The sequence below is a fragment of the Corvus moneduloides genome, chromosome 1, assembly GCF_009650955.1.
Source record: "Corvus moneduloides isolate bCorMon1 chromosome 1, bCorMon1.pri, whole genome shotgun sequence".
NCBI lineage: Eukaryota > Metazoa > Chordata > Aves > Passeriformes > Corvidae > Corvus > Corvus moneduloides.
In genome coordinates, this window is record NC_045476.1 from 2581043 (window position 1) to 2608731 (window position 27689).

Consider the following 27689-nt stretch of genomic DNA (forward strand, 5'->3'; position numbering starts at 1 on the left):
GTGGCCCCTGATACAGGCTCCAGAAGTCTCAAATAAACTGGAGTTTGGTGCTCCCATGTGGTTCACGTCCATTATAAAGCTGTGGAGATGCCACCACTGGCACAGGGCAGGAAACCATAAAAGGAAAAAAAGCTGTTGTATAAAAAGACCCAGAAGAACTTGAAATATCCCATTGCTTGAACAACAAGAACCGTATCTCAGCATGTTGGTCTGAGGACGGCAGCAAAGTTGGACATCACCTAATGAAAGTCTGGCCTGAGGATGCTCTTCCACCTCTCCAAGAAGCTGTGTCAGTCCAAAGGCCGTCACAGATAAGAACTGCCACCAGGAATGCTGAGAGGCATCACTCCTCACTGCTGCCTGGTGTTTTTCTGGCTCAGATGCAAAAGCTCTGGTGGCTCAGGTCCCCCTACAGATAATGGCAGTGGCAAAGACTACATCCAAGGCTGATGGAAAACAATCTCTTCTTTTATTATCTTCCCAATATCCATGCTGATATTGTTGGCGAGGTTCCCCCTGCTCCATTTTAAACTAATCAAGGCACTGGGTGCTTTTGTGTGTGCTCCTTGGTTTCTCCACTGCCAACAGAGGAGATCAGAGAGACCCTACTCAGAGTTCACACAAACCTGATGGAGCCAGTAGGACCAGGAGCTCAGTCCTTACCCCAGGTCTGTAAGCACTGAATCCCTTCTTTTATCCACTCATCACCCTTCTCTGAAAAGCTCTTTTTTTGTTGGCCCCACAACAGTCAAGTTGTCTCACACATACACACACACCTCCCACCAAACCCAGCACGGAGCCTATACATGCGAAGCAGTGGCAGCAGTCAACATTCCATAGGAAGCTCATCCTCCCCGTCTCTGACTGCTCACACTGTTTCCTGAAAAAACATCCTTTAAAAGAAAAGAAAAAAAAGGGGGAGAAGAAAAAGATAAAGCGAAATTAAGGTAACAAAGAAAGTGGTGGAGCTTTAGGTTTTCTTTTATAAAAGACAAATTGTTTATTGATCCAGTCCTTCCACTTGCAACCTCTTTGGTAACAGTCATAACACTTACAGACTGGGAGAACGCAGTGGAAAGGCCCAGTTCTGACCTCTCACCAATTTCAGAGCTCAGTGAGCCCCAACGTGCCTTGGTGAGAGGCCAAAAGCAGGTTTCAAAGCATGGCCAAGGACCTGGCCTCGAGGGACAACCCAAACCAGCCTCCCTACCGTGACTTGTCATGCTTGTGGGCAGCCCAGAGAGCAGCCCCAGCACCCCCAGGCAGAAGATGGCTTGGGATGGGGATGTCTGACTGGGAGTTGTGCCCTGGGAGGTGGCTTTGATGAACCTCTTGGGACCTCCGGGACACTAGCCAACGGGACCGTCGACGAAGCAAGACTCGCCCGTTCCTGCGGTAGACAATGACTTGCCTCAGTTGGTCCCACGGGGATGGACTAATCCAACCATCTCAGCCTCCCCCTCCTCACACCATCCCAAAGAGAGTAACTGCTGTACTTGGAGTTAAAGATAAACATATATTGATTACACATGGTCATAAAAAAAAAAGTAATAATAATAATAATAATAATACATTTCCTAGAACATTACTTAAGACGCTTCCGAAAAGCATCCAAGCTTCCCCTCCCCTCCCCGCCTTCCCTTAATCTATACAGAATAAAGTGCTTCGTTTAGTTTGTTCACACTTGTAGAGCCACCAATACACTCTTAACTTGGCATGTTTGGGCAACCAATACTGAATGCCATAAAATAATACAGAGCCAAACACCAGGCATGAGAAACTAGTTTTGAGGCAAGTGCTTGGGGTTTCATTCATTTCCTTCAAGTTCCATGCTACAGAGGCTGTTCTTATTCCTTTTTTTTTCTCTTTTTTTTTTTTTAATTATTATTTTCTTCCTTTTTGAGTTCAACCCAATTCCCATCGTGGTTCCGTGTCTCTAGGCAGGGCTGCGTGTGGGGAAGCTCTTGACGTCTGTGTGAACAAAGGGCGTCTGTCCATCTGTCCTTCCCTCCTGACTTCGGGCAAACCAAGAGTCACCTCAGAGGAGTTGTCTAGCAGCGGATGCTCGTCTCTATTGCACTGTCACAGCCATTCCCACCCGTCCATCCATCCATCCATCCACCTTCCCACCACGCCGGGGTTATGGCTGTGGTCCGAAGGGCCAGCTGTGCCCCATGGATACGTGAGGCGAACTGGTCTGTGCTACCAGGCTCCTGGGATATATAAACCAAAAATGACCCTCCCCACATGATTCCCTCCCTCCCCAAAGTTCAAATGAAGGGTGGAGTGGGGAGAAGAAAAATTCCAACCCAGACAGGTCTGGGGTTTAGGTGTGTGGGAAGAGCTGTCAGCTGAATGTTGCGTTGCGGCGTATTCAGGAACTGCGTAATGGAAATCAAGCCCCTCTCCACCCTCGCGGTCTGTCAAAGAAGGGACATGAGAGATTAAGGTGCAAGAGTTAAAAAAGAAAGAATTTTAAAAAATTTAAAATAAAACAAAAAGCTTGAAAACAAAACGGACCCAACTCTCCTGCCTCCTGCCCTGTCTAACCCCAAGGGGTGCAACAGGGCCAGCTGGGGCGGATCCGGGATGGACGAGACACCTCAGGAGCGGCTCGTCTGAGCTCTTAGCACGCGAAAGAAAACCAGACATGGAGACACACTGGGACTGAGTCCGGGTGTATACAAAGGGGCTTGGAGGCCTTGTAGGACTCCTGGGAACTACGCAGGCCTTGGAGAGGGGAGGGAGCAGCAGGGATCTGGTTCTCCAAAGTGCTGTGTGCATGGTCACATCTCGACATCTCCAAGTGGCTCTACGAGCAGGCTCTTGAAGGGGATTGGACGCAGCTGGGACCAGTCACTGGGCTTTCCACTGGGCTTCCAGCCTCAAGGACGTGCTCTCATCTCACAGAGATATCCGAGGGGGCAGGTCCTCACTGGGGGAGGATGAACCGGGGCAGGAACAGGGAAAGCCACCTCCAGGTGAATGGGACAAGGGAGCACGTTGGCATGGGTGTTTACATGGGGGGAAGTCTGTCAGCTGATGGGCTCCATCACAGAAGACCATAAAAGCAAGGTGAGCCCTCCTCAGGCCACAGCGCTCCCATCCTGTCTCAAGGCTGAACATGAGGGGAAAGAAGCACAAGGAAGCCCAAGGGAATGGGATCTGGAAGGCAGCAGAGGAGGAGACAGCATGGACCACTCCAACACCTCCACGGGTATCACTGAATGCTTCTGTAAAGCAATCATCTTCCAGTATGGGTCATGGTCCCTTCAGACAGACAATGGCCCCAAGAGCCCTCATCCCTCATGGGTGTGTGTTTGAGAAGGTTTTGCACCATCCCAATGAGCCCCAGGGTTGTGGAGGGGGATAGCAGAGAAGCCTTTGGAACCCACCTGAGAAGGTCAATACGGTGAGGGCAGCTCCACCATAGCAACCTCATTTTGCTCGGAGCAGGTGGAGTTGGGGGTGAGCTCTCTGGTACTGGGAGAGGCGCTTGGGATCCACAGGATCCCAGACAACACAAAGATGAAAAGGAATTTGTTGCTCCAAAATGTTAACATCAGTCATCTTTGCCAAGATGCCAGGCATGGGGGGCACCACTCAGCAGGAGGTGGCACCAGTCACTCAAAGAGCACTCAGGAGAACAGCAGATGCTGCCCTGTCCTGTGCCTGTCAGGCTCCTGCATGTCCCCAGTCAGCAAAGCCCCTGAGCATGTGGCTGAATCCTCCCATCTCTGCAGCGACAGCCCCAATGCTGCCCAAGTGCTTTGCTGATTTGGCCCAGGAGATGAAACACCAAGATTTTCGCAGAGTCAGACCTGGCTCCCTGTCCCCAGCACTCTGTTGTCACCCAGCACAAGCTGCATATGAGGAAGGGCTCCTGCAGCCCACTCAGCGACCTCTTTCCTTCTTGCCTACCAACAGTGCTGTTCACCACCTCCTCCATGACCTAACCCATGTCCGTAGGTGACCTCAACGTTGGCTTTAGGAGCACGGCATCAGCTGCAACAGCCCCCCACCTCTTGCCAGCCCTTCTCTGCCCATGCTGGGTGCTCTCTGACTCCAAAGGGGACATTACCCCAGGCAGGGACCACATACAACCACAGTCAGTCCAGTGCATGACACCCTGGGACAGAGCACAGCAGCGAGAGACCCTGCTGGGACCTCAGTGCCCAACAAAAAGGTGACAGCAAAGCCTTCCTCTTCTCCGCCTCCTCCTCAGCATGAAGCCAGCCATATTACTTGTAAGTGAAACCAAAGACCAGCTCGACTTCAACATCTTCAACAAGCACTAAGCAATACCACAGGGCATCACCAAAACAAGCACAGCCCTCACTGGTCCACTCTGGTCCCCCCAAAACCAGGACAGGGCAACAGATGCCAGCACCACAATGAGAGGTGAAGCTTGGGAGAGCAACGCAGGCAACAAACCAGAGATTGGGACATTACCATCCCCAGGCTGAACACCGTCTAACTTTAGCTCTGAACCTTGCAATAGGACCGACCTGGAGCTCACTCGTCACTCAGGGGTTTATTCGGATTGTTAAGGCACTATTCTGGGCCGATTCTGCCGAGAAACAGAAGCGTCCTGCTGCTCTGTCCTAGGCTACCCTTCTGCCAGTCCCAAAGCTAGCTGATCTCTCCCAGGAACAGTTCCCTGACTCCAGAGCATCCCCAGGAGCCCAGCTCCTGCTGGGATTAGCAGAAAGGGCACACCAGAACCCAGTTCCCTTAGGGCACCCCAAAACTGAACCAACAGTGAGCTGCAGATGCCCCAAGATGCAAGGCGGGTGTTTGTGCTTTTGCCTGTGGAGGAGGAAAACCTGTTGCAGGGAAGGAAGACGTGTCGAGGGCTGCTAACGAGAGCGTGCTAATGGCTTTCCAATGGGGACATCTGCTCGCTCACCACGGGCCACTGGGGCTGGCAGTGGTGGGCTCTTCTGTGGTGCCCACCTCTCAACCCTGTGGGTGAAGAGCCTGACTTGAAAGACCAGCTTTACAGTACAGGGATTCAAGCACCACTAACTAGAATTCGGCTTAGAAGTATAGATGCACTGGCCAGCAAGCTCAAGCCCAGATATCCTGCTCCTCCCAGCCCCACCAGCATCCCAGCAGGAAGATGAAGCCGGCGTGTGGGAAGATGAAATGGACAGTGACGCCTTTTACCTACACCCTTATGGACGGATGGCGGTTTCCCCCCAACACCCACGCTCCTTGGGGGGACTTCCTCCCGCTCCCCCTCTCTGCAGAGAATGATGGGTGAGAAAAAGGAATAAAAACCCAAAACAACCCCAAAACGAGGAGGAAGGGCGGTAGAGAGCAAGCAAAGCCTTGGCTCCCCGGGGGAAAGGCATTCCCGAAGGGCAGAGCAGTCCGTGCAGGCGTGTGGCTGGGGTGGGGGACACCTAATTGTTGTTTGAATTTATCCTCCCCGCAGGAAAAAGGGGAGGGGGTGGTGGTAGGTGAGGAGGAGGAGGGAGGGTCTGTGGAAGAGGATGGAGCAGCGGCAGGGGCAGGGGGGAGACGCCGGGGCCGGGGGGCAGCGGAGCCGGGCTGGTGGCGGGTTGGGGGACGGCCGTGTCCGAAGCCAAGGGGTTGCTGACGCGGAAACATTTCTCCTTGTGGGCTTTGAGCATGTTGGAGAAGCGGAAGCGCTGGCCGCAGACGTCGCAGGGGTACGGCTTCTCCCCGGTGTGGGTCCGGCGGTGCCGCTTCATGTTGGGGCGGCTGGTGAAGCTCTTCCCGCAGATCTCACAGATGTAGGGCTTCTCACCTGAGGATGCGAGGAGAGGGATGAGAAGCTGCTGGTTAGGCTGGGTGTCAGAGACTGGAAAGATTTGATATTTTGAGGCATTTTGGGGTATATGTGTGTGGGGGAAGGGCAGGTTGGGGCTCGTCCTGATGAGGCAGTGGATGGCCCCACACACCCCAACCCCAGAGCCTGTATCCCAGCCTGGCAGGGTCTGCCAATCGTGGCACACTGGAGGCTCCACTCTCCCCTAATCCACCTCATGAGTGAGCAAATGACCAGAAGTCCCACCTGGGAGAAGGGCCCTTGAGGAACAAGAGGTATTTAAGGCCAAACACCAGGCCATCATGCTCATCTATACCCTACTTTTGTTTTGGAAGTTTTTGGAACCCAGGAGTTGGTAGCTATATGTGTGCTTTTCTGTATCTTTTCTGTCTTTCTCTCTTTCTCTTTCTTCTCCTTCCAATTCCCTCTCCTTGGAATATTTTAGGCAACTTAACATCAAATGGGCTTAAAGTTTGCTAAGTTGAATGGGCCAAGTTAAATGCTGTGAGAAGTGTTTGATGTTACTTGAATGCTCTACTAAGCCTTTTGCCAAAGTTCTCTGATTTTTCTAAAGTTTGCCAGCAAACCTTTTGTTGTTTTGACCTCTTTAGAATATCCTGTTGGTATTTCTTCCATGTGTCCAACTCAGAGATCGTGAACCATTGTAAGCCCTTTCAAAAGTCTCATCAAGCGAGTTGATTGGGGCCTTACCAACGTCCCCCAAAACCCCATCCTTCCACCCACTCAAAGATGTTACCCCCATCCCAATGCTCTTTCCATGGGAGAGTCTGACTGAGGGGATTTGGGCCCAGGCAAGGGGGGACTCACCCGTGTGCGTCTTCATGTGCTCATCAAAGTACTGCTTCATGTTGAAGTCCTTGCCACACCACTGGCACATGAACTGCTTGTGGCCGATGTGGATGCTCATGTGGGAGCGCAGCTGGTACTTGTACTGGAAGCGCTCATTGCAGTTCTGCAGGGGCAATGAGTTGTTGATGAGCACCCAAAATATCCCCACATTCCCCTCAATCATCAGCAGCAAAGAAATCCTTTTTTTCCCCAAAAAAACCCCTAAAAATGGATTTTTGGGACCTACCCAGCCAGGTTTGCAGGCTAGATGGGCTTAGGGTGGGATGCAAAGTCCAGGCACTGGGGAACAGATCCTGGCATTGGACAAGTTTCATCATTAAGTTGGTGGGACCTTGAAGCCAGGAGGGGATGCAAAGTTTGGAAAAGCGTGGGATCATCCCTACAGCTGCACTGGCACAAAGCAAGGTGGAAGCCCCAAGAAGTGGAAAATCTTTCCCCAGATCAGTGGTTTTGCCCTTGTTTGAGGGGTGGGGCAATAGCCAGGACCTTACCTCGCATTTGAAAGGCTTTTCCCCGGAGTGCTGGAGCGAGTGGACCTTGAGGGACATGCTGCGCTTGAAGGACTTCCCACAGGTCTCACAGGTGAAGGGCATGTCCTTGGTGTGTGCTGGTGGGGACAGGGGCAGGGTCAGGAGCCCTCCACACCCCTCCACCATCCATCTCCCCACACCCCAGCTGTGGCTCCCAATGCCAGTGCCCAACCCCAGCAAACCCAAAGCATCTCTGGAAGATATATGGCAGCAACATTTCAAGCACTTCCCTGCCAAATCCCCATTCTTTCGGGTCTGTTTGGTGGCTCCAAGGCCCAGGACCTGACCACTGTTGCCATGTACAGCTTGCTTTTCAAAGCCCAGCATTGGTGTGGTCTGGTCGTCTTTTACACTGGTTACACTTCAAACCTTCCTTTGACCACTTCTGAACAATAAAATAAATGGGATTCCCCAGCACCACGTCCAAACCCAGCACTGAGCAGACACTGGTTCAGCATTGAATATCAGGCCAAATTTCAAGATGGTGATGTGAGAAAGCTCACCCAAGAGTAAGCCCAGCCCTGAACACCCAACATGACAGCAACAGAAAACACTTTTCATTGCCGAATTGATGGATCAACACCCCCAACAAGATCTCCCCGTGCCACTGGTTCCTCCCACACTCACCAACCATGTGTTTGCGCACGTGGGCCATGGTGTAGAACTTCTTCTCACAGATCTCGCAGGAGAACTTCTTCTCTGCATAGCCATGAACAATCTTGTTGTGCTCATGGAGAGACCAGAGCTTCTTGAACCCCTTCCCGCACGTCACGCACTGCAAGGAGACAGGAGATGGTCAGGGAAGCAGGGGAAGCAGCTTCATCCATGGAAAGGGAACATCACTGTGAAAGCTACAGCTGATACCAAAAATCATAACAACCAGCAAGTCTGATACAGATCTTGCCACTTCAAAACCTCCAAACTTCAGATATCTATCCATGGGATGAACAAGGGATAATGACCTTCCAGGGGAGGATGTGGCATCTCCATCAATGGCTGTATCAGGTGTTGCATAAGCAACAGCTCATGCACCAAGGCTCTATTCCCAACTGGGAATTTTATTCCTAAATGAAGATGTTACATAAAATAATCCCAACCCTCTGTGCACTGGAAAGTTGCAAAAAATATAAAAAGAAGGAGAATCCCAAACCAGGGCAGCGGCACAGCTCCAGTCTTCAGCAGATATTATGGGTACTTCACCACTAAATTGGTTTTCCAAACAGATCTGTGATTCCATTATATCCAAATTGACCAAAATGGACCCAAACCACCTGTCCATCAGCTCAAGGAGAACAACATGACATGCAAAGTCTTTCCCAAGAAATTATGGTGGAGAATCACTTCAACTCCAACAAGTTCAATGTTCCTCTGGAAGTCCCCAGGAAAAGCTCCAGCTTTAGTGTGAGACCTGGTTGAGGCATGTGAGACCAGATCAGTGCTCAGGGAAACACAGGAGAGAGATGTGCACAAAGGAAACCACTGCCAGAAGCCAAGGGTCAACTCCTTCCCCTTTATCTTTCCATGACTCACATTCCTCTTGGTCAACAGGGATAAAACCATCCCTTCTCTCCTTGCAGATTTGTTGAGAAAATCATGCCTTGAAGGTATCTTGCAACAACGTGGCTGAGTGGTACTCGTGAACCCAGGGAGGGATTCCTCCACTTCTCCTCCTTCCCAGAGGAACAGATGCTCCTTGATGGGCTTCAACCAAATTTTGCTGTGATACCATGGAAAACACACCATTATGCTGTGCAGTCACAGTATTTTTCTGTATATATTTATATTTATGTGTCTCAAAGGAAAAATTAGGGTCACAGAGCCATTCCCAAGCCTCATCATCTTCATCTTGTCATGCTCGAATGTCAACATGAGTAGTCCTCCGAGTCCCACTGTTCCCAAGTATGTATTTCTATGGATCAGAACAGCTTTATCTCTGTTTTAAGGGATATTTCAGGGCTAATTCAGGACTAGAGCCTGATATCAAAGACACATCAATAGCCATTTTCTCCACTTAAAATGAAAGAGGCTGAAGGGGAATTTCAAAATGAAAGGTAGAGGGAAAGCAGCAGAGGTAGGAAAACCCCCGGGGCTGGGACCAAACACCCTGGAGGGCCGAGTTCTCTGTCCTCAGTTACTGCTGAAAATCATCACTCAAAAATGTGGAAGTAATGCCCAAATGAGGGGAAAAAATGAGGATATAAATTCTTGCAGGTTAAAAGGAAAACCATACTGAAGCTGGCCAAAAAACCAGCTTGAAGGACAACTCCATAAAGCAAAGGATGAATCACTTCTCAGGTGGTGGAATAGGATGCACATTAAGGGGTGGGGAATGAACACGAGGAGCAAGATGGTGCTTAAAACCTGGAGCTTTATGGATGAAATTTGGGGACAAAACAGGGAAAGAAAGCAGGAGACCTAGCTGGGATAAGATGGATGGTCCCTCCATGGATCTGATTAAAACCCGAGAAATAAAAACTGCCCGTCGTAGGTACAGAGCTGAAAAAAATTCCTTTTCCATCCAGACATAATTCCATGGTATGTTGATAGTTATTAAATATTATCAGAGCAAATGGAGTGGATTTGGCTATTTGTAAAATTAAAAATGTTCAGTTAAGTGGGAGACACTGATCCCTTTTTCCGCAGAAGGAGGTCACTGCACAGGCAGTTGTGGTTCATCCTATTCCAAAATGGTCTGGAAAAGGGATAAAAAGGAGGGGGGGGAAAGAAACAATGAGGTGACAGCCCCATGTTATCCACCTGGAAAGTAGATGAAGCTGAAGAAACATTCTGGGGAAACTCCTTTTTAACTGCTCAGGTTTTATGTCAGGCTCTGAAACAACGACCACCACACAGGTACTGGAGATGGCACTCATCCATTCTGGGAAAAAGCATCCAAAAAAAGCAACTTCAGCGCTGGGAATTTGTCTGGAAGAAGCACCAAAGGATCAGTGACTGCTTCACCTATGAGCCAAGACTGTTCCTGCCTCCATGTTCCCTGCTCATTCCCTATTTCATTTGGGATGCCATCGGTGAAGGGCTCCAGTAGCACTTGGGTTGTGTTACCTTCATCCAGGAGAGCTGTGAGATCATTTAAAATCCAGTTGCTGGTGGAAAGGGTGATGGGAGAAGCTCTCCAAAAATTGGTATATTTTAATTATTAGCAGCAGCATCCTGTAAAACAGCTCATCAGGAATTACAAGATGGGATTTTGGAGGGATCTTCAGGGACATACATTTGCTGCTCTGATTGGGTGCCTCCCTATCCCCCCAAAACTGCATGGATTTAACGGAGTCAATTTGCCAACACAGGATTTCATTAGCACAGCGGAAGGACACACCAAGCCCGAGCCATGCATGGATGTCAAAAGCACTCAGAAATTTGCTAATACACACAAAAAAAAGCACAAAAGGCAGATTAAAACCATTTTAACTCCTGTCAGCAAATCTTCAAATTAAGCTAAAGGGGGTTCAGCCTGGGTGGGAACACTGGAGTGTGTCTCCATCAGGAGCTCACAGTATTTTATCCAGATTAACTGAATAAATTCAAAAGAAAAATTATCCCTCAAAAATTAACTCAGTGTTATCACCCAGCCAGACAAGAGGAAGCCACAGTCCCCCTGGGACAAATCCTCTGATCCCAGGCCACTGTGGGACCCTCCTGAGCCTGAATATGGGTCATGGGTGAAGGAAGGTTCCCTCCCAACTGCCCTGTGCCAGCTGCAACATTATCTGAGCATGAGCTCATCCCATGGTGTAGCTGGGTAGGATGACCTCCATGGTGTTTGGGATGTCACTCCTTCACTGGGATGTCCCACCGTGGTGGGATGCTCCTCCTTTGGTGGGATGCCCCCACCTTGATGGGACATCCATCCCCTGTGAGATGCTTCACACTTTGGTGGGGTATTTCCCCCTTGGTGGAACATCCATCTCCTGTAGGATGCTCCACACCTTGCTGGGCTGTTTCCCTCTTGGTGGGGTGCCCATCCCTTGGGGTATGGTCCACCACGGGGTAAGGTATTTGCCCCTTGGTGGGATGCTCACCCCAGTGGGATCCACGCCCTGGATGGATGGGCCTGCTCACCTGGATGTTCTTCTCACAGTCGGTCTGGTGGTGCAGCAGGAGCTCGCTCTCCAGCAGGAAGCGCTTCCCGCACTTGTCGCAGATCTGCATCCGGCTGTGCGTGACGTTCATGTGCTTCTCCAGGTACCAGCGGTTGTTGAAGATCCGGGGACACTTCTTGCAAGGATAATGCTGCTTCTCCTCCAGCTTCACCTTCTGGCCCAAGCCATCCTGTTCCTTCTTTCTCTTCCTTCCCCTCTGGCCTTCTTCTTCCTCCTCCTCCTCCTCTTCCACCTTGGCCATCTCCTGGGACCTGGTTGCCATGGCAGGTTTGGTGGCTTTGGATGCCCGGCTGCCCCTGCGGGGCTGCCCACTCTTTTCCCTTTTCATCTCTGAGGCATCTTCGTCATCATCGTCATCGTCCTCTTCTTCCGTCGTCTCCTCCAGGTCTTCCTCCTCGCTGCGCTCCTCCTCCTCCTCCTCCCCCACCTCAGCATCCTCCTCCTCTTCCTCCTCCTCCTCCCCTTCCTCATTCTCCTCCTCCCCATCCTCCTCCGTGTCGCGACCATCCCCGTCTGGCCGCCCCATCACAGCTGCCTCGCTGGTGGCCGCCTTCCCCTCTGTGCCCTTGGAGACATTGAGGGTCTGGTTGTTGAGGTTCACCTCCACAATGATCTGCTCCCGGTTGTAGGAGCCCTGGCTGTCCAGATCCTCCTCAGACTCCTCACCCTCCATCTTACAGACAGCAGGACCTCCATCCTTCTCCTCCTTGTAGTACTGCTTGGCTGGGCCAGGGGGGAGCGTCCCACTGCCTGTCCCATCCTCCACCCTCACCGAGAAGGGGTCGTTGCCCTCCCGGGCATAGATTTTGGGGTGAGGGGCATCCACCTCCTGTTTGATCTCGCAGTAGTAGGGCGGGGGTCCGGCACAGCCCTCGGCAGGCAGGGCCATGTCGGTGGCCAGGCTGAGCGAGCGGGTGTCCAGCAGGTCCTGGCAGGAGGACGCGATGTTGTTCATCTGCAGCACGGCGGCCGCGTTCAGCACGTCCTGCACATTGCAGGAGTTGACGAGCAGCTTGGAGGTGTAGATGAAGTTGAGGATCTGCTGGAGGCCCTGCGAGGTGAGGGCCTCCAGAGAGAGCTCCACACGCTGCAGCTGCTTGTTCTGGGTGAAGAGGGAGTGGAAGAACTGGCTGTAGGCTGCCAGGACCCCCTTGTGCGCCGGGAAGATGCTCTTGTGCTGCACCAGCACGATGTCCACGTCGCACAGGTCCGGCTGAAAGAGGCGCTGCTCGTTCAGTCTGTCCATCAAACACGTGAAGTGGAGGGCTACATCCTCCACCAGGGAGTACTCAGCTGAAGGGTAGTCAGTCGTTTTTTCGACTATCAGCTGTGGGGAGGAAGGAAATAAAATCATTCAGGACTCTTTCCACCCCAAAGTCATCCTCCTGGCCATGCCACCCATCCCTGTCTATGCCTCATAAGTCAGCAATACTAACCAAGAAGCTCAACCACCACTCCCAGCTTGGAGACACCAACCATGAATTTCTACCACCAGCCCCAGTTTGGAGATACCAACCAAAACATTCCATCACCAGCCCCAGTTTGGAGATACCAACCAAAATGCTCCACCACCAGCCCCAGCTTCAGAACACCAAGAAGCTCCACCATCAGGCCCAGCTTGGAGACACCAACCAAGAAGCTCCACCACCAACTTGAGTCCAGGAGACTCAACCAGGGAGGAGAAAAAGGGCAGTTCAAGGCCACACGAACACCCACTGATATCCCTTCAAGGTGGGTAGAAGACACCATGGCCACCAAGGAGGTCTAAAGCCAGGCTCAGGTGTCCACACTCACTCAGCGATGTCATACAGGAGAGGAGATGGCTTGACCTCCTGAAACAGATGGAGATCCAGGTGGATATCTGCCCCAAGCAGGAAGCCAATTTTAGGCACCCACTGAGATTTAACCCCCTAAATAAAAGGAAATTAGGATTTTATAGCTCCCTGCTTCCACAGATAATTACACAAAGCCCAATATCCTTTGATATTTCTGAATTACGCTGCGTGCTCTTGCTCACAACAGCAGCTCACTCGCAGCTGGATTCATTGGGATGATTTATGCACTTTTTAATGCTCATTTTCCATTGCCTGGGGAAAGGCGCTACCTGGAAAAATTCAAATCAGGGAGCAGCACCCCCAGGCTGGGAAATGCTGCGACTGCCAACCCTCCCCAGGCTGAGTTTGCTGGGTGTTTAATCCAACTCCCACATATTTTGCATGGTCCAGACCATCCCTGATGTTCATCCCCTCTCCTGGTCTTACCTGAGCCCCAGGATGAGTGTGACTGCTACATCCCAAATCCAAGGCATATCCCACACCCTAAATCCAGTGCCTTGTATTAAAAGAAGGTGGGACACAACCTTCCACTCTGCTTTCCTTGCTGAACGCCCAGTTCATGGATGGAGACAGATCTGGACCCCTTAACACCCTCTCTCCCGACCTTTGCAGGATGTGACCAAGGACATGGTGCAGAAGAGGGGCAGAGATGGAGGGTTCAAACCTGCCAGGTTTATCCTGCACCTCCTGCTCCAAAAAGAGTTTTTCAGCTCCCATTTTTTCTGGAACAAATGACAGCTCTCAATCAACACACAAATTCCAGCAAGACACATTCTGTTTGTCTTTTCCTTTCTTTTTTTTTTCTGGTGAGCCAAAGGCAAAAGCACACACAGGCAAAAAAGTTTAAATAATCAAAAAGGGTGTTTTCTTCTCTGTTTTCCCAACAAGCAAAAAAACCTCTTCCCCCTCCCTGCCAAATTTTTTCATTTTCATTGGATTTCTGCTCCAAAACCAATCCGTCCAACCAATTGGGATCTCAGCTTTGCATGGTTCTGATAGCCCTGGAGAGCCCCAGCAAGTGCTGGCACCCAGGGAAAAACATGGAAAAACCAGTTCTGCTCCAAATTCTTGGCTCTGCAGCCTGGAGTGGGGCAAAGAGGTGGGACAAGTGTTGGGTGTTTACATATTTTTATATACATTTTATAATTTATATCTATTTAATATTTTCAATATTTTATACATGCATGCTTATTTATAGTTAAACGACTGATACATAAAAATATATAAATATATAAATACATAAACATTCTTTATATATGTATTTGCTACAAAATGCTGCATCCCAGCTGGAACATCCATCCATCCACCCCCCCATTTTCTGAGCCTCGCCACTGCCAAGAACATTTTGATGAGATCTTGGATGGTTCAGCCATCCCCCCCCCCCCCCCCCCCCCCAAGACACGTACAAAATAAATAACGATATAATAAGTATCAAAAAACTGAAGAGACAGCAGGAATTCAGCAGAGCTGTTTGCCAGGTTCTCTCCTGAAAAAAACCCTACATTGAGGTTTTTCCCCGGGGATCCGTCTCGCCTCTTTCCCCACATAGGACACCCGAAGTTTGGCACGGAGCAATGGGTGCAAAATAGGGGGAAATGGGTCTGTCGGGCGGCATCGCCCAGCCTCAGAAACAAAAGCCGGCTTTTTTTTTCCCCTCCGGATTGAGGATTTTTGGCAAAAGGGGCTGATCCCTCACCCAGCGCCGGTCCTTGCCAGGCAGCTCTAATCAGTCCCAGCAGCGGCGAGGACAATGCGTGTCTTGGCCGCGTCCCGCCGGTGACTCCAGCCCGGGCTTGTCAGCGGGAGGCTTTTGCTCTTTATTGCTCTCAGATGCTTTTCGTGAGCTTGCCCGGAGCCAGAGCCCCGGCCGAGACAAGAGGCGCCTGCCGGGGTGAGATGCCGAGAAAGACCCCAACTTGCCCCAAAATGCCCCTCCGGCAGCTCCACTGGAGCGGAGAAGCCTGACTAATGGGGCTTAATGGGAGGGTTAAATCCAGTGCTCTTCCTCTGGGAAAACGCAAATATTTGAAACACATATCTCTTTTAATATTTAAAAAATACTTATATTAAAAATACATATTAAAAAAAAAAAATTACGAGTTTTGCTCTTTTCCACCATCACCACCCTGCTCCTCTGGCTCTGTTTAGTCCCAGGAGCAGGTCACCCATCCCATCTCCATCCCCTGTCCGAACTTGGGGAGCTCACCGGATGCACTAACCCAGGATGAACCCTAAAACTGCGGGCCCCCACCACACACTGCCAACCTCTAAGCAAGCTTTTGGCACCATTAGCCCAAAAAACACCCCTAAAAATTATTAGAAAGCAGCGTGGCCATGAATTCGCCACCCCGAGGGGCCGGCAGCGCCTCCAGCCAGCCCTCCCCGCCCTGACGCTGCCCTCCAGCTCTATTTTAAGAGAGTTTTCACGTGATGCTGCCCAAGTCCCATCCCAAAACAGCTGCTGGGGCAGGAGGGCGGCCAGAGGATGGGGAGGATGCTCGGGGCGAGGGATGGGTTGGATGAGGCCCGATGGCGGGGGATGGAAGGAAAGGATGAGTAAGGAATGGTGGTGGAAGGAGATGCTGCTGCTCGCTGGAGCAGCCTCTCTCCAGCAGAGCCACCAAAGATCCCACCACAGGAGATGGATCCCAAGCTCCGTTTCCACCCACATCCCCCCACCGTGTACCTCAGTTTCCCTAAACAGCCCCACCAACACCTGATCACCTGCCCAGAAAGGTGTTTGCTGCCGGATTTAAATCAAGGTACCAGGATAAAATGCTATTTCTTTTAGCAGCTATGGAGAACCAGATCCTTAAACGTTCCTGCATCTCTAAATCTCCCCAAAGGACCAGTAGGTTGGGCCACTTTGGATATATTTAAATACTCAAATCCTCAGTCCCCCAGAAGACCATCTCTGACCTTCACCTGCCTCTTATTTATTTAATTAAATATTTATTCATTTCTATCGCCCTCATCACCGCAGCATAGAGGACCATGAGCAATTCTTTCCCATATAAGCACAAGGACAGGGGGTTTTAGGGTATAAAACTCACATTTAAGTGGTGACAAGACCAGCTGCCTGTGAACCACTTTCCATTCAGCACAAAATTTGGGTATTTCTTTAAATTTTTCACCCTCAAGATGTACAAGGAAAAACAGCAATCTGCTTTTCTGTATCATTTCCAACCACCCAAGCATTCATAGTTGACCTTCAGTATTAAATTGCATTAAAGAAAAGTGCTTTAATAAGGAGCTAAATACAATGTCAGCACTTGCTCCTCAAAAAAAAGAAGTGCCCCATGCTCTCTTCCCGGTTTGGACATTGCTGCAGTTCAGGGTGAAAGAGCTGGGCTGAAACTATTTAATGTCAAAACTCGACTTTTGCTAAAGAAAGAAATATTATTAAATCCCCGTTTTTACAGATTAGTTCAGATGACACAAAGGAACATCGTTACAAATCCCAAACACCGGCGCTTTCGGTTTTAATCCTTGGCCTCCTACAACTTGCCCTCTACCTTCCAGGCCCTTGCATGAAACCTTCAGCCTTTTCTCTCTAGTTTTGAGGCCATTAGAGGATTTTTAAAAAATGATGTAACGCTCGTGTCTTCCCGCAGCTCCCCAAACCAGGATGCACCGAGACGAAGCCGCCCCAGAACGAGCAGCGCTGCTTGGACCGTGCACATCCCATTGCCAACCCACCCATTTCTGGAGCACGGCCATGCATGGAAACCTGGCAGAGGGATAAACCACATCCCCAGGCGCCCGCCCCTCGCCTACCTTCACCGCTCTGCCGTCCCCTCCCTCCCCGGGGAGCTCTCCCGTGGGGGCTTTCGGCACGGGACCGCGCTGGGGGTGGGGTCTGCTCGCTCCTCCGACGGGTGTTTTTATTTAATTAGGAGAGGGTTGTCCGGAAAAACAAGCAGGAAGGGAAAACAATAGCCCGGCCACAGCCCCGCCTGGCGAGGCGCCGGCCCGCACGGCCCCGAGCGCCCACCGCCGGCATCCTGCCCGCCGGGATGTGCCGCGCACCCGCCGGGGACCGGAGGCCTTAGGGATGCAGGTGACACCTCTTGAGGAGGTGATTTTTTTTTCCCTGCGTGTTGTCTAAAAGGCTTAAGGGTGCCCAAAGTAGAGCCATGCGCAGCAAGAGCAGGTGAGGGGAAGGGGCTCAGCGATGCTCCCAGAGCCTGTGCCATCTCAGGGTGTTGGACAGCCCAAAAAACACCTCCCAGCCTCTGCCGGGTGAAGAAGAGCATTAACCCAGCTGGAGGACAGTCAGATGCTTCCCAGGCTTTTTTTTTTCTCCTGCCTTTTGGTTGTTCCTAATATTTTATTAATGATATCCAGCATTTACAGGCTTTGGCTCAAGGATGTTTTTCCCAGGAACAGCCTGGGAAGTTGGTAGCAGCACCAGGCCCACCAGGACTCCTCAGTGCAAGGGAACAGGGACAACTCCTTCCCCTATCCCTGTCTCCCTGAAACCACGGGCACACCTTTGCAAAGGGGAAAAAGATTAATTTGGAGGTTTTTTGGCAGCGCCATGGCTGCCAGCAACGTGGGGAGAGCAGCGGGATGAGGTGGGATGAGCAACACAAGGCTTCATCCACTGGGAGCAGGCACTGGCTTCCCAACAGCACAGCCCACAGAGGGTTAATGGCTTCGTGCTTTTTTATTTATCTCATATTTTTAGAAATATTTAAATCCTACCTGGGTGCTTTTCTCCTTTCCTTTTGCACACAGAGCTGCAAAGCCACAGTGACACTTCCAAGGAAGGATGAACAGATCAAGCCCACCATCACCCCCCATCCTGAAACCGATGAGGTGATGCTGCTCCTGGGGGATGCCGCCACCGTGATGGCATCGAGGACACTGCCCCTCTGTTCCACCAGGGGTGACAGTGAGGGCAGTGCCAAGCCCTGGGAGTCCATCCCGACACTTCCCGTGGGAAGTCGAGCACTGTCCCCTGCACCAAGCACAGCCTCTGCTGCAAAAATACCGAGGCTTCAGCAACGCCGCATTATTTTCATCCCAAGACAAACCCCAATCCCTCCAGGAGAGCAGAGGCATCGCAGCCGGGCTGGATGGACTCTTCTGTCTGTCCCTGTCCCCTCTGCCAGGGCTGAAAGAGGCGCAGCTCAGCCAGACCCAACACGTGGTGCAAAAGCTCTGCAGGTAATTCCAGAGCTGCGCCAAGCCAGGTTTGGGGTGAAATCCCGAAGGGATGCTGATGGATTTCAGCAGAGCTGGCATCGCCCTGGCAAATGCTGAGGACAGACAGGACAGAAGGGCCATGGGGGCCCCGCCAGTGCCTGGCACAGCCAGTGACACCCGGCTGATGGAGATGTCCCTGAGCCATCGCGCTGGCACGGGAGCAGGCAGCGGGATGGCATGGGATGGGATGGCATGGGATGGGATGGCATGGGATGGGATGCTGCCCTCCATCTACAGGATGCAGGACCGCCCGCAGAGTCACTGCCAGGGTGGAAGAGCACGGGGGACACGCACACACGCAAAGCCACTGTCCCCCTCCCTCCTGTGCCCAAGAAAAACAAGCGGATGGAAGATTGAGGGAGGAAACGAGGACAAAACCCAAGGCTGACCTCCCCAGCCGGGCTGTCGGCCAAGTGGCTGCACCAGGGGCCAGCTCCAGACCGCTGCCCAGCCCAGAGCACCGCGCAAGGCCGGGGAGGAGGCATCACCCCCCAGAGACCCTACGGATGTCCCCAGTGCCACTGAGGGAAGGGATGGATGCAGCAGGGCAAGCGGTGCTCAGAGCCACCCCACAGCTCATAGGATCCCCCCAGGAACCCCAAATTCAGTGCAGGAGCAGGGATGGGTGCAGAGGAGCAGCCACCACATTGCTTGTGCAGAGCCTGAAGGCATCGTAGCCCCAAGGCAGCCGCACGTCCGTGTGCAGCCAGGCAGTGCCTGGGAAGGGGCCGGGATACCCAGAAGCAAGGTAGGGGGGATGGATGGATGGATGGGTGGGTGGGTGGAGGGATAGAGGGATGGATGGATGAGTGGGGGGAGGGATGGAGGGATGGAGGGAGCCTCCTCCCAAGCGCTGCTGAACAAGCCTTTCATCAGAGGGCAGCATCCCCCTGCCTGGCACCGCAGTGCCCATCCCTGGGGCAGCCCCCACGGCCTTCCAGGTGGATCAACAGCGTGGTGGGATGTGACACCTCCAGGGTTTTCCCCACACTCAGCTCCCAGTAAACCCTAAAACCACAGCATTTCCTAACCCAACCACAAACTTGCCAGAGATGTCCAGGATTGAACCTGTCCCAACATCCTGGGCAGGACTTTCCATCCCAGAGCATTCTCTCCAAACCCTGGCTCTGACCCCAGGAATGATCGCCATCTCCAGCTCCATCCTAAACCCAGCCTTGACCAGGGCTCTTTGGGAAGCACCAGTCAAGCTTCTCTAATCCAGCCATGGAATGGTTTGTGTTGGATGGGACCATAAAGATTTTCTTGTTCCAACTCCCCTGCCATGGGCCATCTTCCTTTAGATCCAGTTGCCCAGATCAAGGATCTGGATGCATCAGATCCCTCCTGCCCAACACTTTCAACATTTTTATAAACATGCATTATTTTTATCCTTATTTTTATCCCAATTTTCCCAGTAACTTGGGGAGCAGGGCTTTAACTCAGACAGGGTGTCAGCAGCCCTGGCTCCAGGCAAAAGATATAATCATAAAAATAATAATAAAAAATGACAGTTTATTGTAATTAAGTCCTCTACCCATCACATCTGCGCCACCATGGCCAGTCTTTCCCCATATCCAAAGGCATCCCAGTTTTCCTCAGCAGGAGAGGTGGATGAAGACCGAGTTGGCTCAAGAGGGGACAGCAGCCCCAAAGGACACGGGGACAAGTCCTCAGGTGTCCCCATGCAGGAAACCCAACAGGGCCATCCCTGCCCTGCACAAACCACTCTGACAACACAACACATTTCCCTTAGAAATAAGGAAAAATTAGGGGCAGGAGGTGCAAGGCCGGGCCCCGAGCTCATCCTCCCCACCAACGTCCACTCCTCCGGCTTTACAGGGACCCGTGGGATGTCAGGGGACATCTAGGATGCAAAAGCACATGGAGGATATAGATATCCACATTTTTGGGGCCAGGAAAATGTGGCAGCAAATTGAAAACTTCATCCCTTGCTGCTCCTGGAGAGTCACTTTGTCACGGCCATCACCAGGTCCCCATCTATAAAGGCTTAAATGCAGCAGCGTGGGAGAGCCTCGGTTTTCTCCTCCAGCTGGAGCACGGAGGGAGGACGGGAAAAATCAGCAATTCCCCCAAAACCTTCAAAGACCCTCTGATGTTTTGACACATTCAGTTCATCCGCAAAGGGTTTAGGGTTCCCCCCCACCTCTTATTTTTCCTTGAGCAGAAAAATCTGCATCTTAAAAATAACCAATATTTAATTAAGCAGGCAACAACCAACCTCCCGCTTCTCCCTCCCTTTTCCAAAGGATCCATCTCCAAAGGCGGCAGCGGGTTATTTTTGTGGAGGGGGTGACAATGTCTCTGCTCCAGACGCGAGACAGGAACACAGGGCCGTTTATCTCGCCTGGTGATAACCGAACGCTCCGTTAATTCCTCCCGGGGAGAACAAAGCTCCGCCGTCATTCCAAGCCCAGGTGGCAAAGGGGACCCTGCGGCCACCCCCGGAAAAGCCCCTGGAGCGGTGCTGAGCCCAGCCAGCATCCTCAGGGAAACTCTGCAGTTGGAGCCAGAACGTTTGCACCCAGCAAGATTTCACCACAGATCCAGGGGAAAAAAAAAAAAAAAATTAAAAAATAATAAATCTCTTAGTGTCTTTCCAAGGAGGAATTTTGCTTCGTAAAGCAAATCTTCCTCTGGTTCTTGCCGAGGCAGGGTGTGGAAGGAAGGTCGAATTCCCAACTTTTCCCTGTCTTCCTCGCGGGGCTGCTGGCTTGGGTGGGCTCTGGGTATCTCCATCTCCACCTCAGGGCGTGAAACGCTCCCCAAAACACCCCGGTGTGCCCCCGGTCCCTCAGCATCTCCTCCGGGAAGGGATGCAGGGGCGGTTTCAGCAGTGATTTCACGCCAGAAGGAATTTCACAGGCCGAGTGTGATTGCCCAGCGTGAACCCAAACCCAATCCCGACCAGTTTAACCCCAGTACCGCGGTCGGGGGTGCCGAGCCCCATCCCATCATCCCATCCATCATCGTTTCCTTATTTTTCCAAGCCTGGACTTTCTTCCCCTTCCCAAAAATCCACTCGGACGCTTCCCGGGGCGTTAGGACGGGCACGGAGCCAGCACTGGGGCAACCACAACCCCGCACTTTTAGGGATGGGGGAGGCACCGAGGTACCGGGAGCCGTGATCCCGTGGTCACGGCACATCCCAGGGGATTTCTCGTGGATCTTCCCAGCTCAGCCCTGCCCTCTGCAACTCCAGCTAAGCCCCCCCAAAACTCCACCGGCCGATAAAATAGGTCACTGCTGCAGGCGAGAGCCCCATCTCTGGTGTTGTTATTATTATCATCATTATTTTTTAAGAGCAGGAATGGAAAATCCCTTTCCCGGCCCGGAGAGGGGTGGGATGCTGCGCCCTCCCTGCAGCCTCGTTCCTCCGGGATGTTGGGGAGCGCCCAAGACGCCCCAGACCCCCCGGGAAAAGGGGGCCCACGACGGGAACCAGCCATGGAGAGGGGGGGAAGGCGGGCAGGAATTGGCACAAGGATGGAGTCATCCGGGGAATGGGAATGGCCGAGGAAGCGGCATCTCGTGCGCCCCCCCAGCGAATCCTCTGGCCTGGGGGCTCCAAAAGTGTGTGCGTCCCCCCAAATTCTCCCAGTGACCCCCGAGCTGGGCTGGGGTCCTCCCAAGGGGTGGGGGGGAGGGGGGCGCCAGACCCCTCCGCGCGGCTCTTCTGCACCCCCATCCCCCCCTAAGGCACCCCAAAGGTGGGGAGGGGGCGAGTTTTTAATGCCATTTTCACCAAACACAGCCCATTTTCGCCTTGCAGGAGGGGGGACCCCCATGCAGCCCCCCAGACCCCCCCCCCCCCCCAGCCCCAGCAGAGCGTCACCGGCCCCAAGCCCGGCCCGGCTGCGCTTTTTGTACCCCCCCAAAAAATCCACGACACCCCCCCCCCCGCGTGGATGCAGCATCGCCCATGCAACCTCCCCCTCCCGCATCCACCTCCGCCGCCCTGGCCGGGATTTGGGCAAGTTTCGAGGCCTTTGGGAAGTCGGCAAAGCCCCGGGAGCGCGAGGAAGCGACGGAGGAAGGAAGGGGAAGGGAGAGGAGAAAATAAAAGCGAGGAGAAAAGGGAGAAGGGGGGGGGGGGGTTCAGGCTCTACCATTTTGATGCAAAGGTCTCCGCGCTGAGGAGTCCCGGTCCTCCTCCGCTGGCCTGGGGTTTGTGCTCTCCATGAAAAAAACAAGGAATTGGTGGGTTGGGTGGGTTGCTGGTTTGGTGGCTTTTTTTTTTTTTTCCTTTTTTTTCCTTTTGGCTGCCTTATTTCTGTTTTGGTTTTTTTTTTTTTTTTTTTCGCCTTTTAGAGGGGGGGGGGGGAGGAAATCACCGCGCCAGCGCTGCTTGCATCCCCGTCCCTCTTTTCCTTTTCTTTCCTATATTTTCCTTTCTTTAATTTTTCCTCTCCCCCGTTTAATCTTTTCTTTTTTTTCCCCCTTTCTTTTCTTTTTTTTTTTTTTTTCTGTTTTCCTCTCCTCCTCCTCTTCACCTCATCCTGCCCATCGCCATGTTCGCCCCTTTTGGGAAGCCGGAGGAATGCGGAGCGGCGGCGGCTCCGGCTGCCAAGAGCCCCGGGGCCGCTGATTGGAGCCGCCGCATCAGCTGGGGCCGCGGCTGCCCCTTTAAAGCGACAGCAGCCACCGCCACCCCCACGGGGACACCCCCCCGTCCCCTGTCCCCGCACCCCAACCCCTCCGCTACAGCCGCCTCTGCAGCGCAGCAACCCCCGGGAGCATCCCCTGGATCCCTCTGGGGCGGGGAAACTGAGGCACGCACAGCCCCTGCCCGGCCTCATAAAGACACCCCGAGGTGTTTTTTTTGGGGTGTAAAACCTCCGTTTGGGATGTCGTGGAGTAACACTGAGTTATTTAAAAATGGGCTTTTGGAGCGTTCTCCCGTTTTTTTTGGAGGAAATGAGGATCCCCCACCTGGATGTGTTTAAGGTGCATTTGGAGCATTAATTGGGAGCACCCTCTAGATCCCACTGGGGTGGGGAAACTGAGGCACACAACCCCTCACCCGCTCCCCAAACCCAGTAAAAAGACCCCAATATTTTTTGGGCATAAAACTCCAATTTGGGGCGTTGTGGAATAACGCAGATTGATTTAAAAATGGGATTTTTGGAGTGTTCTCCTGCTGTTTGGAGGAAATGGAGATCCCCCACGTGGATGTGTTTATGGCAGATTTGGTTATTGGGAGCACCCTCTGGATCCTGCTGTGGAGAGGGAAACTGAGGCACACAATCCCCTCATACCACCCCCTCACCCCCAAACCCATTAATAAGACCCAAGGTTTTTTTGGGGCATAAAACCCCAATCCGAGGGATAAAGAGGTAACGTTAATTATTAAAAAAGGGGTATTTTTGGCACGTTCTCCCACTGGTCAGAGGAAATGGAGATCCTCCACTTGGAGGGTGTTTAAGGAACATTTCCTTACAGGAGAGGGATCCCCCAAACCCCCTCAGGGCCTGGGATGGGACCTGTGGGACACAGCCAGTCCTCAATACCCTCCAAAACAAAGTAAAACCTCATTATTTCACCCGCAGCTCTGCTTGGCTCTCCCTGATGGTGAGCGAGGGGTGGATTTTATCTTCCCAACACCCCCCAGCCTCATCCAGGAGCCGGGTACCCCAAAATCCTCGTTCTGGGGACCGAGGGGGCAAAGCTGGAGCAGCTCCAAGGTATCTGTGGAGGACCTGTGCAGAGTCCCGCAGCGGTCCCACACCTCCAGCACCAGGACAGGCTCTGCCCCTCATCAGGAGAAGCCCAGGAGGTGACCAGCCAAGGCTCATCGGGATGGCGACCACCGCCCAAGACCCATCCTGCCCTCACCCTTCCTGCAGACTCCACCCAAAATGCCACGGGCACACGGATTCCCTTCCACCGCCCTAAAAGCAGAGCAGCACGATGGCTCTGAAGGGCACTGGGGGCACCGCCGGAGCGGCGGGGCTGCTCCATCTTCATCCCACCTTCCCCTCTCCTCTGGTTTCCCGAGCCACTCCGTGCTGCCCACGTCCATGTGGTAACGTCTTGCACTTGTTTAGACTCAGCCCCGCTTGCCGTGTGCAGTAACTTCTTCCAGATGTGAGCAGCTCTTTGCATAACGTCCCCGTGGCCACGTCCTGCCTGCGCCGGGTTCATTTCAGAGCTCTTTAGTTATTTATTTATTTATTTAATGCCCTTTCTCACTCTCAGCCCTGCTCTGCTCTACAGGAAAAAATTCCTGGCCGATGCCACCAGAACATCGTCCCTATCAGAAAGCTTTTTGTGAGATAAGTGTTTGGCCCGTCCGACATCTCTCCTACCCTGGAAACTTTTCCAAAAAAGCCACATAAGCTCCTGGAAGTGCAGCCAGTGCCGAGGGTGAGGGTGAGATGAGGCTGGAGGTGGGAGACAGGGATTTAAGCTCTGTTCCAGAGCCCAAATCCCTGTGGCCTTTTCATGGATGTGGCACAGGGGACCAGGGAGCTCTAGAGCTTGAAGTCCTCATAGCTCTGAACTGTGAAGGTCTTCAGGGGTGGTCAAAGCCCTGATGCCACTCTGGGGGGATCACCAAGAGGTTCTGGCTTTTTGGAAGGAGCTGAGCCCACCTCTCACATGGAGACCGGGTCTTTGCCAGACACAGTTTTTCCTTCCTGATGTGGGAGAAGCTGTTCCCACCGAGACAAGGGGAAAAGCCTTGGAAGGGGCACAACCAATGACACACTTGGGAGAAATAATGTATTTGACCACAGTGACCACAGCAAAGTTCCTGAGAGACAAAACACAGGTGGTTTTGTGGCCACAACCACCCAGGGGCTACGTGGGGTTTGCTGAAACAGCTTCCCAAAGCTCCCAGCAAATCCCACCCAACCCAGCGGGGTGAGATCCCACCCAGCCTGGTTTGGGGGCTTTGTTGTGTTGGTTACTGAGGCATGTGGGTGACTGATCCCTCGCTGGAGCTTCTTCAGCTGCTGGGATTTCTGACTGAGGGTAACTCCAAGCTCTTCGTGCCTTCACACAAAGTTCTGGAAGTTCTGGAGTCTTTCTGGAAGGCTGTGGGCTGGGAAACGGCTCTGGCACACCTTGCACAGTGTCACTAACTGTGGAAAATGATCAAGGAAAGGGTCCACAGAGGGATCTGAAGGTCCAGAGCTCAGTTCAGTCACTGTCAGGGAACAGGTTTTCCAGGAAGGCAAAGTTCTGGAGAAACTGCTAACAAGGAGCACATGGAGCAAGGCTTGTTGACACAGGAGAAGGGTTGGGTCACCTTCCTGGGACTTTCCAGCAGTGTGGTGGCCACAAAAGGGACATTTCCTGTAGCTTTACCTCTTCCTTTCTCTCCCCAGGCCATGAGATGGCAACCACAAGGTCACAGAGGGTCTTAAATGAAAGATCAGCCACAACAACACTGAGGAGAATGTTTAGGGAAAGCAGGAGAGGTTCCTATTTCCTTGGTTTAACTGATCCCTGCTACTTCCATTTGCATTTCCATAGTTTCGGACTTCTCCAAAGGAAGTGTCACCAAGGACAAGGGACAGGAAGAAAGCTGAGACCCTGTAACAGCTCAGAGATTTTGGGGTTTGTGAGGACCCCCAGAAGAACCTGGAGGTGTTTAAGATGTGTAGATGTGGCACCTGGGTACAGGGTTTAGTGGTGCATGTGGCAGTGCTTGGCAGTTAATGGTTGGACTTGGTGATCCTGAGGGTCTTTTCCAACCGAAATGATTCTGTGAAGAGCCAAGTGGACCTGGAACGATGAATTCCAAGGTGGAACCATGTCCTCTTGCTGGCTCTGCCTGCCTGGCATTCCCTGCTTTAACAGCTGTGCTCTGCTGAGCATCTCCTGTGGGCTGGAATTGCCATGGAGAAGTGCTGCAGGAGATGGTGAGAGGAGGTTCTGTGGTGTCCACCCTTCCTCAGTGGGTCAAGGCACCCACAGGCTTGGGCAGAGAAGGAGGGAAGAGCCCTCCAGATTCCCAAGGGACACAGGATGGAGGCTGGGGACATGGTCAGCCCTTTAGGGATGTGTCCTGGGCTTGGCCAGAGGTTTTCATTCAGCAGCTGGTTTTCTGAGCAGGATCATGGAAAAGAAGGGATCAAATCAGGCCAAGGGAGGGAGAGAGAAAGAACAAAAAAATAGGGGAAGCAAGAACATTCCTGGAGGCTCTCTGGCCTCTCCCCCTCCAGCCTCCTGAGAGGAGCAGGAGGATGAAAGAGACAAAACAAAAGGCACAAGAAAAGAACAAGCCAAAACAACACTAACACGAGGGTTGCAAGGTCCAAAGCAAGCAGTGCCGGGGCAGGCCCCTTCCCAAAAACCCGTCAGCTTTCCGAGGATCAGGGGGTCCTGCAGAAAACGCTGCCCTTTTATGGCCAGGCAAGGAGGGCCGAGCACGGGATCCTGCCCTACTAAGGGAAAACATCTCCCGCTCAGTGTTTGCAGGGAGAACACCCACAGTGAATATAGACAAGCTCTCAAAGGACGACTGAAATACTGCTGCTCGTGTTGACCCCGATTCTTCTCTTCTTTTTTCCCTTTTTTTTTTTTTTCCTCCTCTTTGAGGTCTGCCTTCTGCCTCCAAACTGGGGGGGGGGGGGGGGGGGGGTGAAAAAAAAAAAAAAGACATTTAAAAAGAAAAGCGATGACCCAGCAGGACTGGCTGAATCCAGGCGACACCCTTCCTTCACGGGGTGAGGAGCAGGTTCAGAAGGGTTGGCTGGGGAGGTGGGTGAAGCCCCCTGAGCTGTTCCCCCTCCTGCAGGCAGCAGAGCAGCGGCTGGGCCGGTGTTTATCCTGCCCTGGGCCGGTGTTTATCCTGCCCTGGGCCGTGGAAGGGCTGTGATCCAAGCAGGGAAGGTGTTGTTACTCCACTCTCACTCACATCATGGGCCAAGACCATCCATCCACCGCTGCAAATCCCGGCCCCGGCTGACCCGGAATCTCGCTGCCTGGGAGGGAACCAGCACCTCCCGAAGCTGCAGAAGTCACTATCCCATGGCAGGTGGTATTTTCACCAGGAGTAGCTTTTCCTCTCTGCTTGGCTGAGGCAGGGAGGAGAATCCACACTGCAAGAAAGACCCTGACCCATAGAAACCCCACTGGATTTGTATTCTCTGTATTTTTCGTGCACCCAAGAATTTTTCCACCCACGGGTATCTTCTGGATCTGGCAGCAGCCAGGTTTTATTTCCCAGAGGAGCTCATATTGTATTCTAGGCCTTTTTTTCTACCAATTTTGTAATCATCAGGTTTAATTTTATATTTGGTAACATCAATATTAGGAAGTTTTAACCTATGAGTTATAGTACAGTGACAAGAAAATC

General features: G+C 52.4%; 1 protein-coding gene across 1 annotated transcript; it reads right to left on the reverse strand.

Moving 5' to 3' along the window:
* Nucleotides 1-1789: 1789 nt before the first annotated feature.
* Nucleotides 1790-22764, reverse strand: ZBTB47 (zinc finger and BTB domain containing 47). Its single transcript, XM_032134288.1, has 6 exons — nucleotides 22492-22764; nucleotides 11278-12645; nucleotides 7825-7972; nucleotides 7159-7274; nucleotides 6626-6770; nucleotides 1790-5776 (listed from the first exon to the last, which is right to left on the reverse strand). The coding sequence occupies exons 1-6, from the start codon at nucleotides 22492-22494 to the stop codon at nucleotides 5409-5411; spliced, it is 2148 nt and encodes a 715-aa protein (XP_031990179.1). The 5' UTR covers nucleotides 22495-22764; the 3' UTR covers nucleotides 1790-5408.
* Between the last annotated feature and the right edge of the window lie 4925 nt (nucleotides 22765-27689).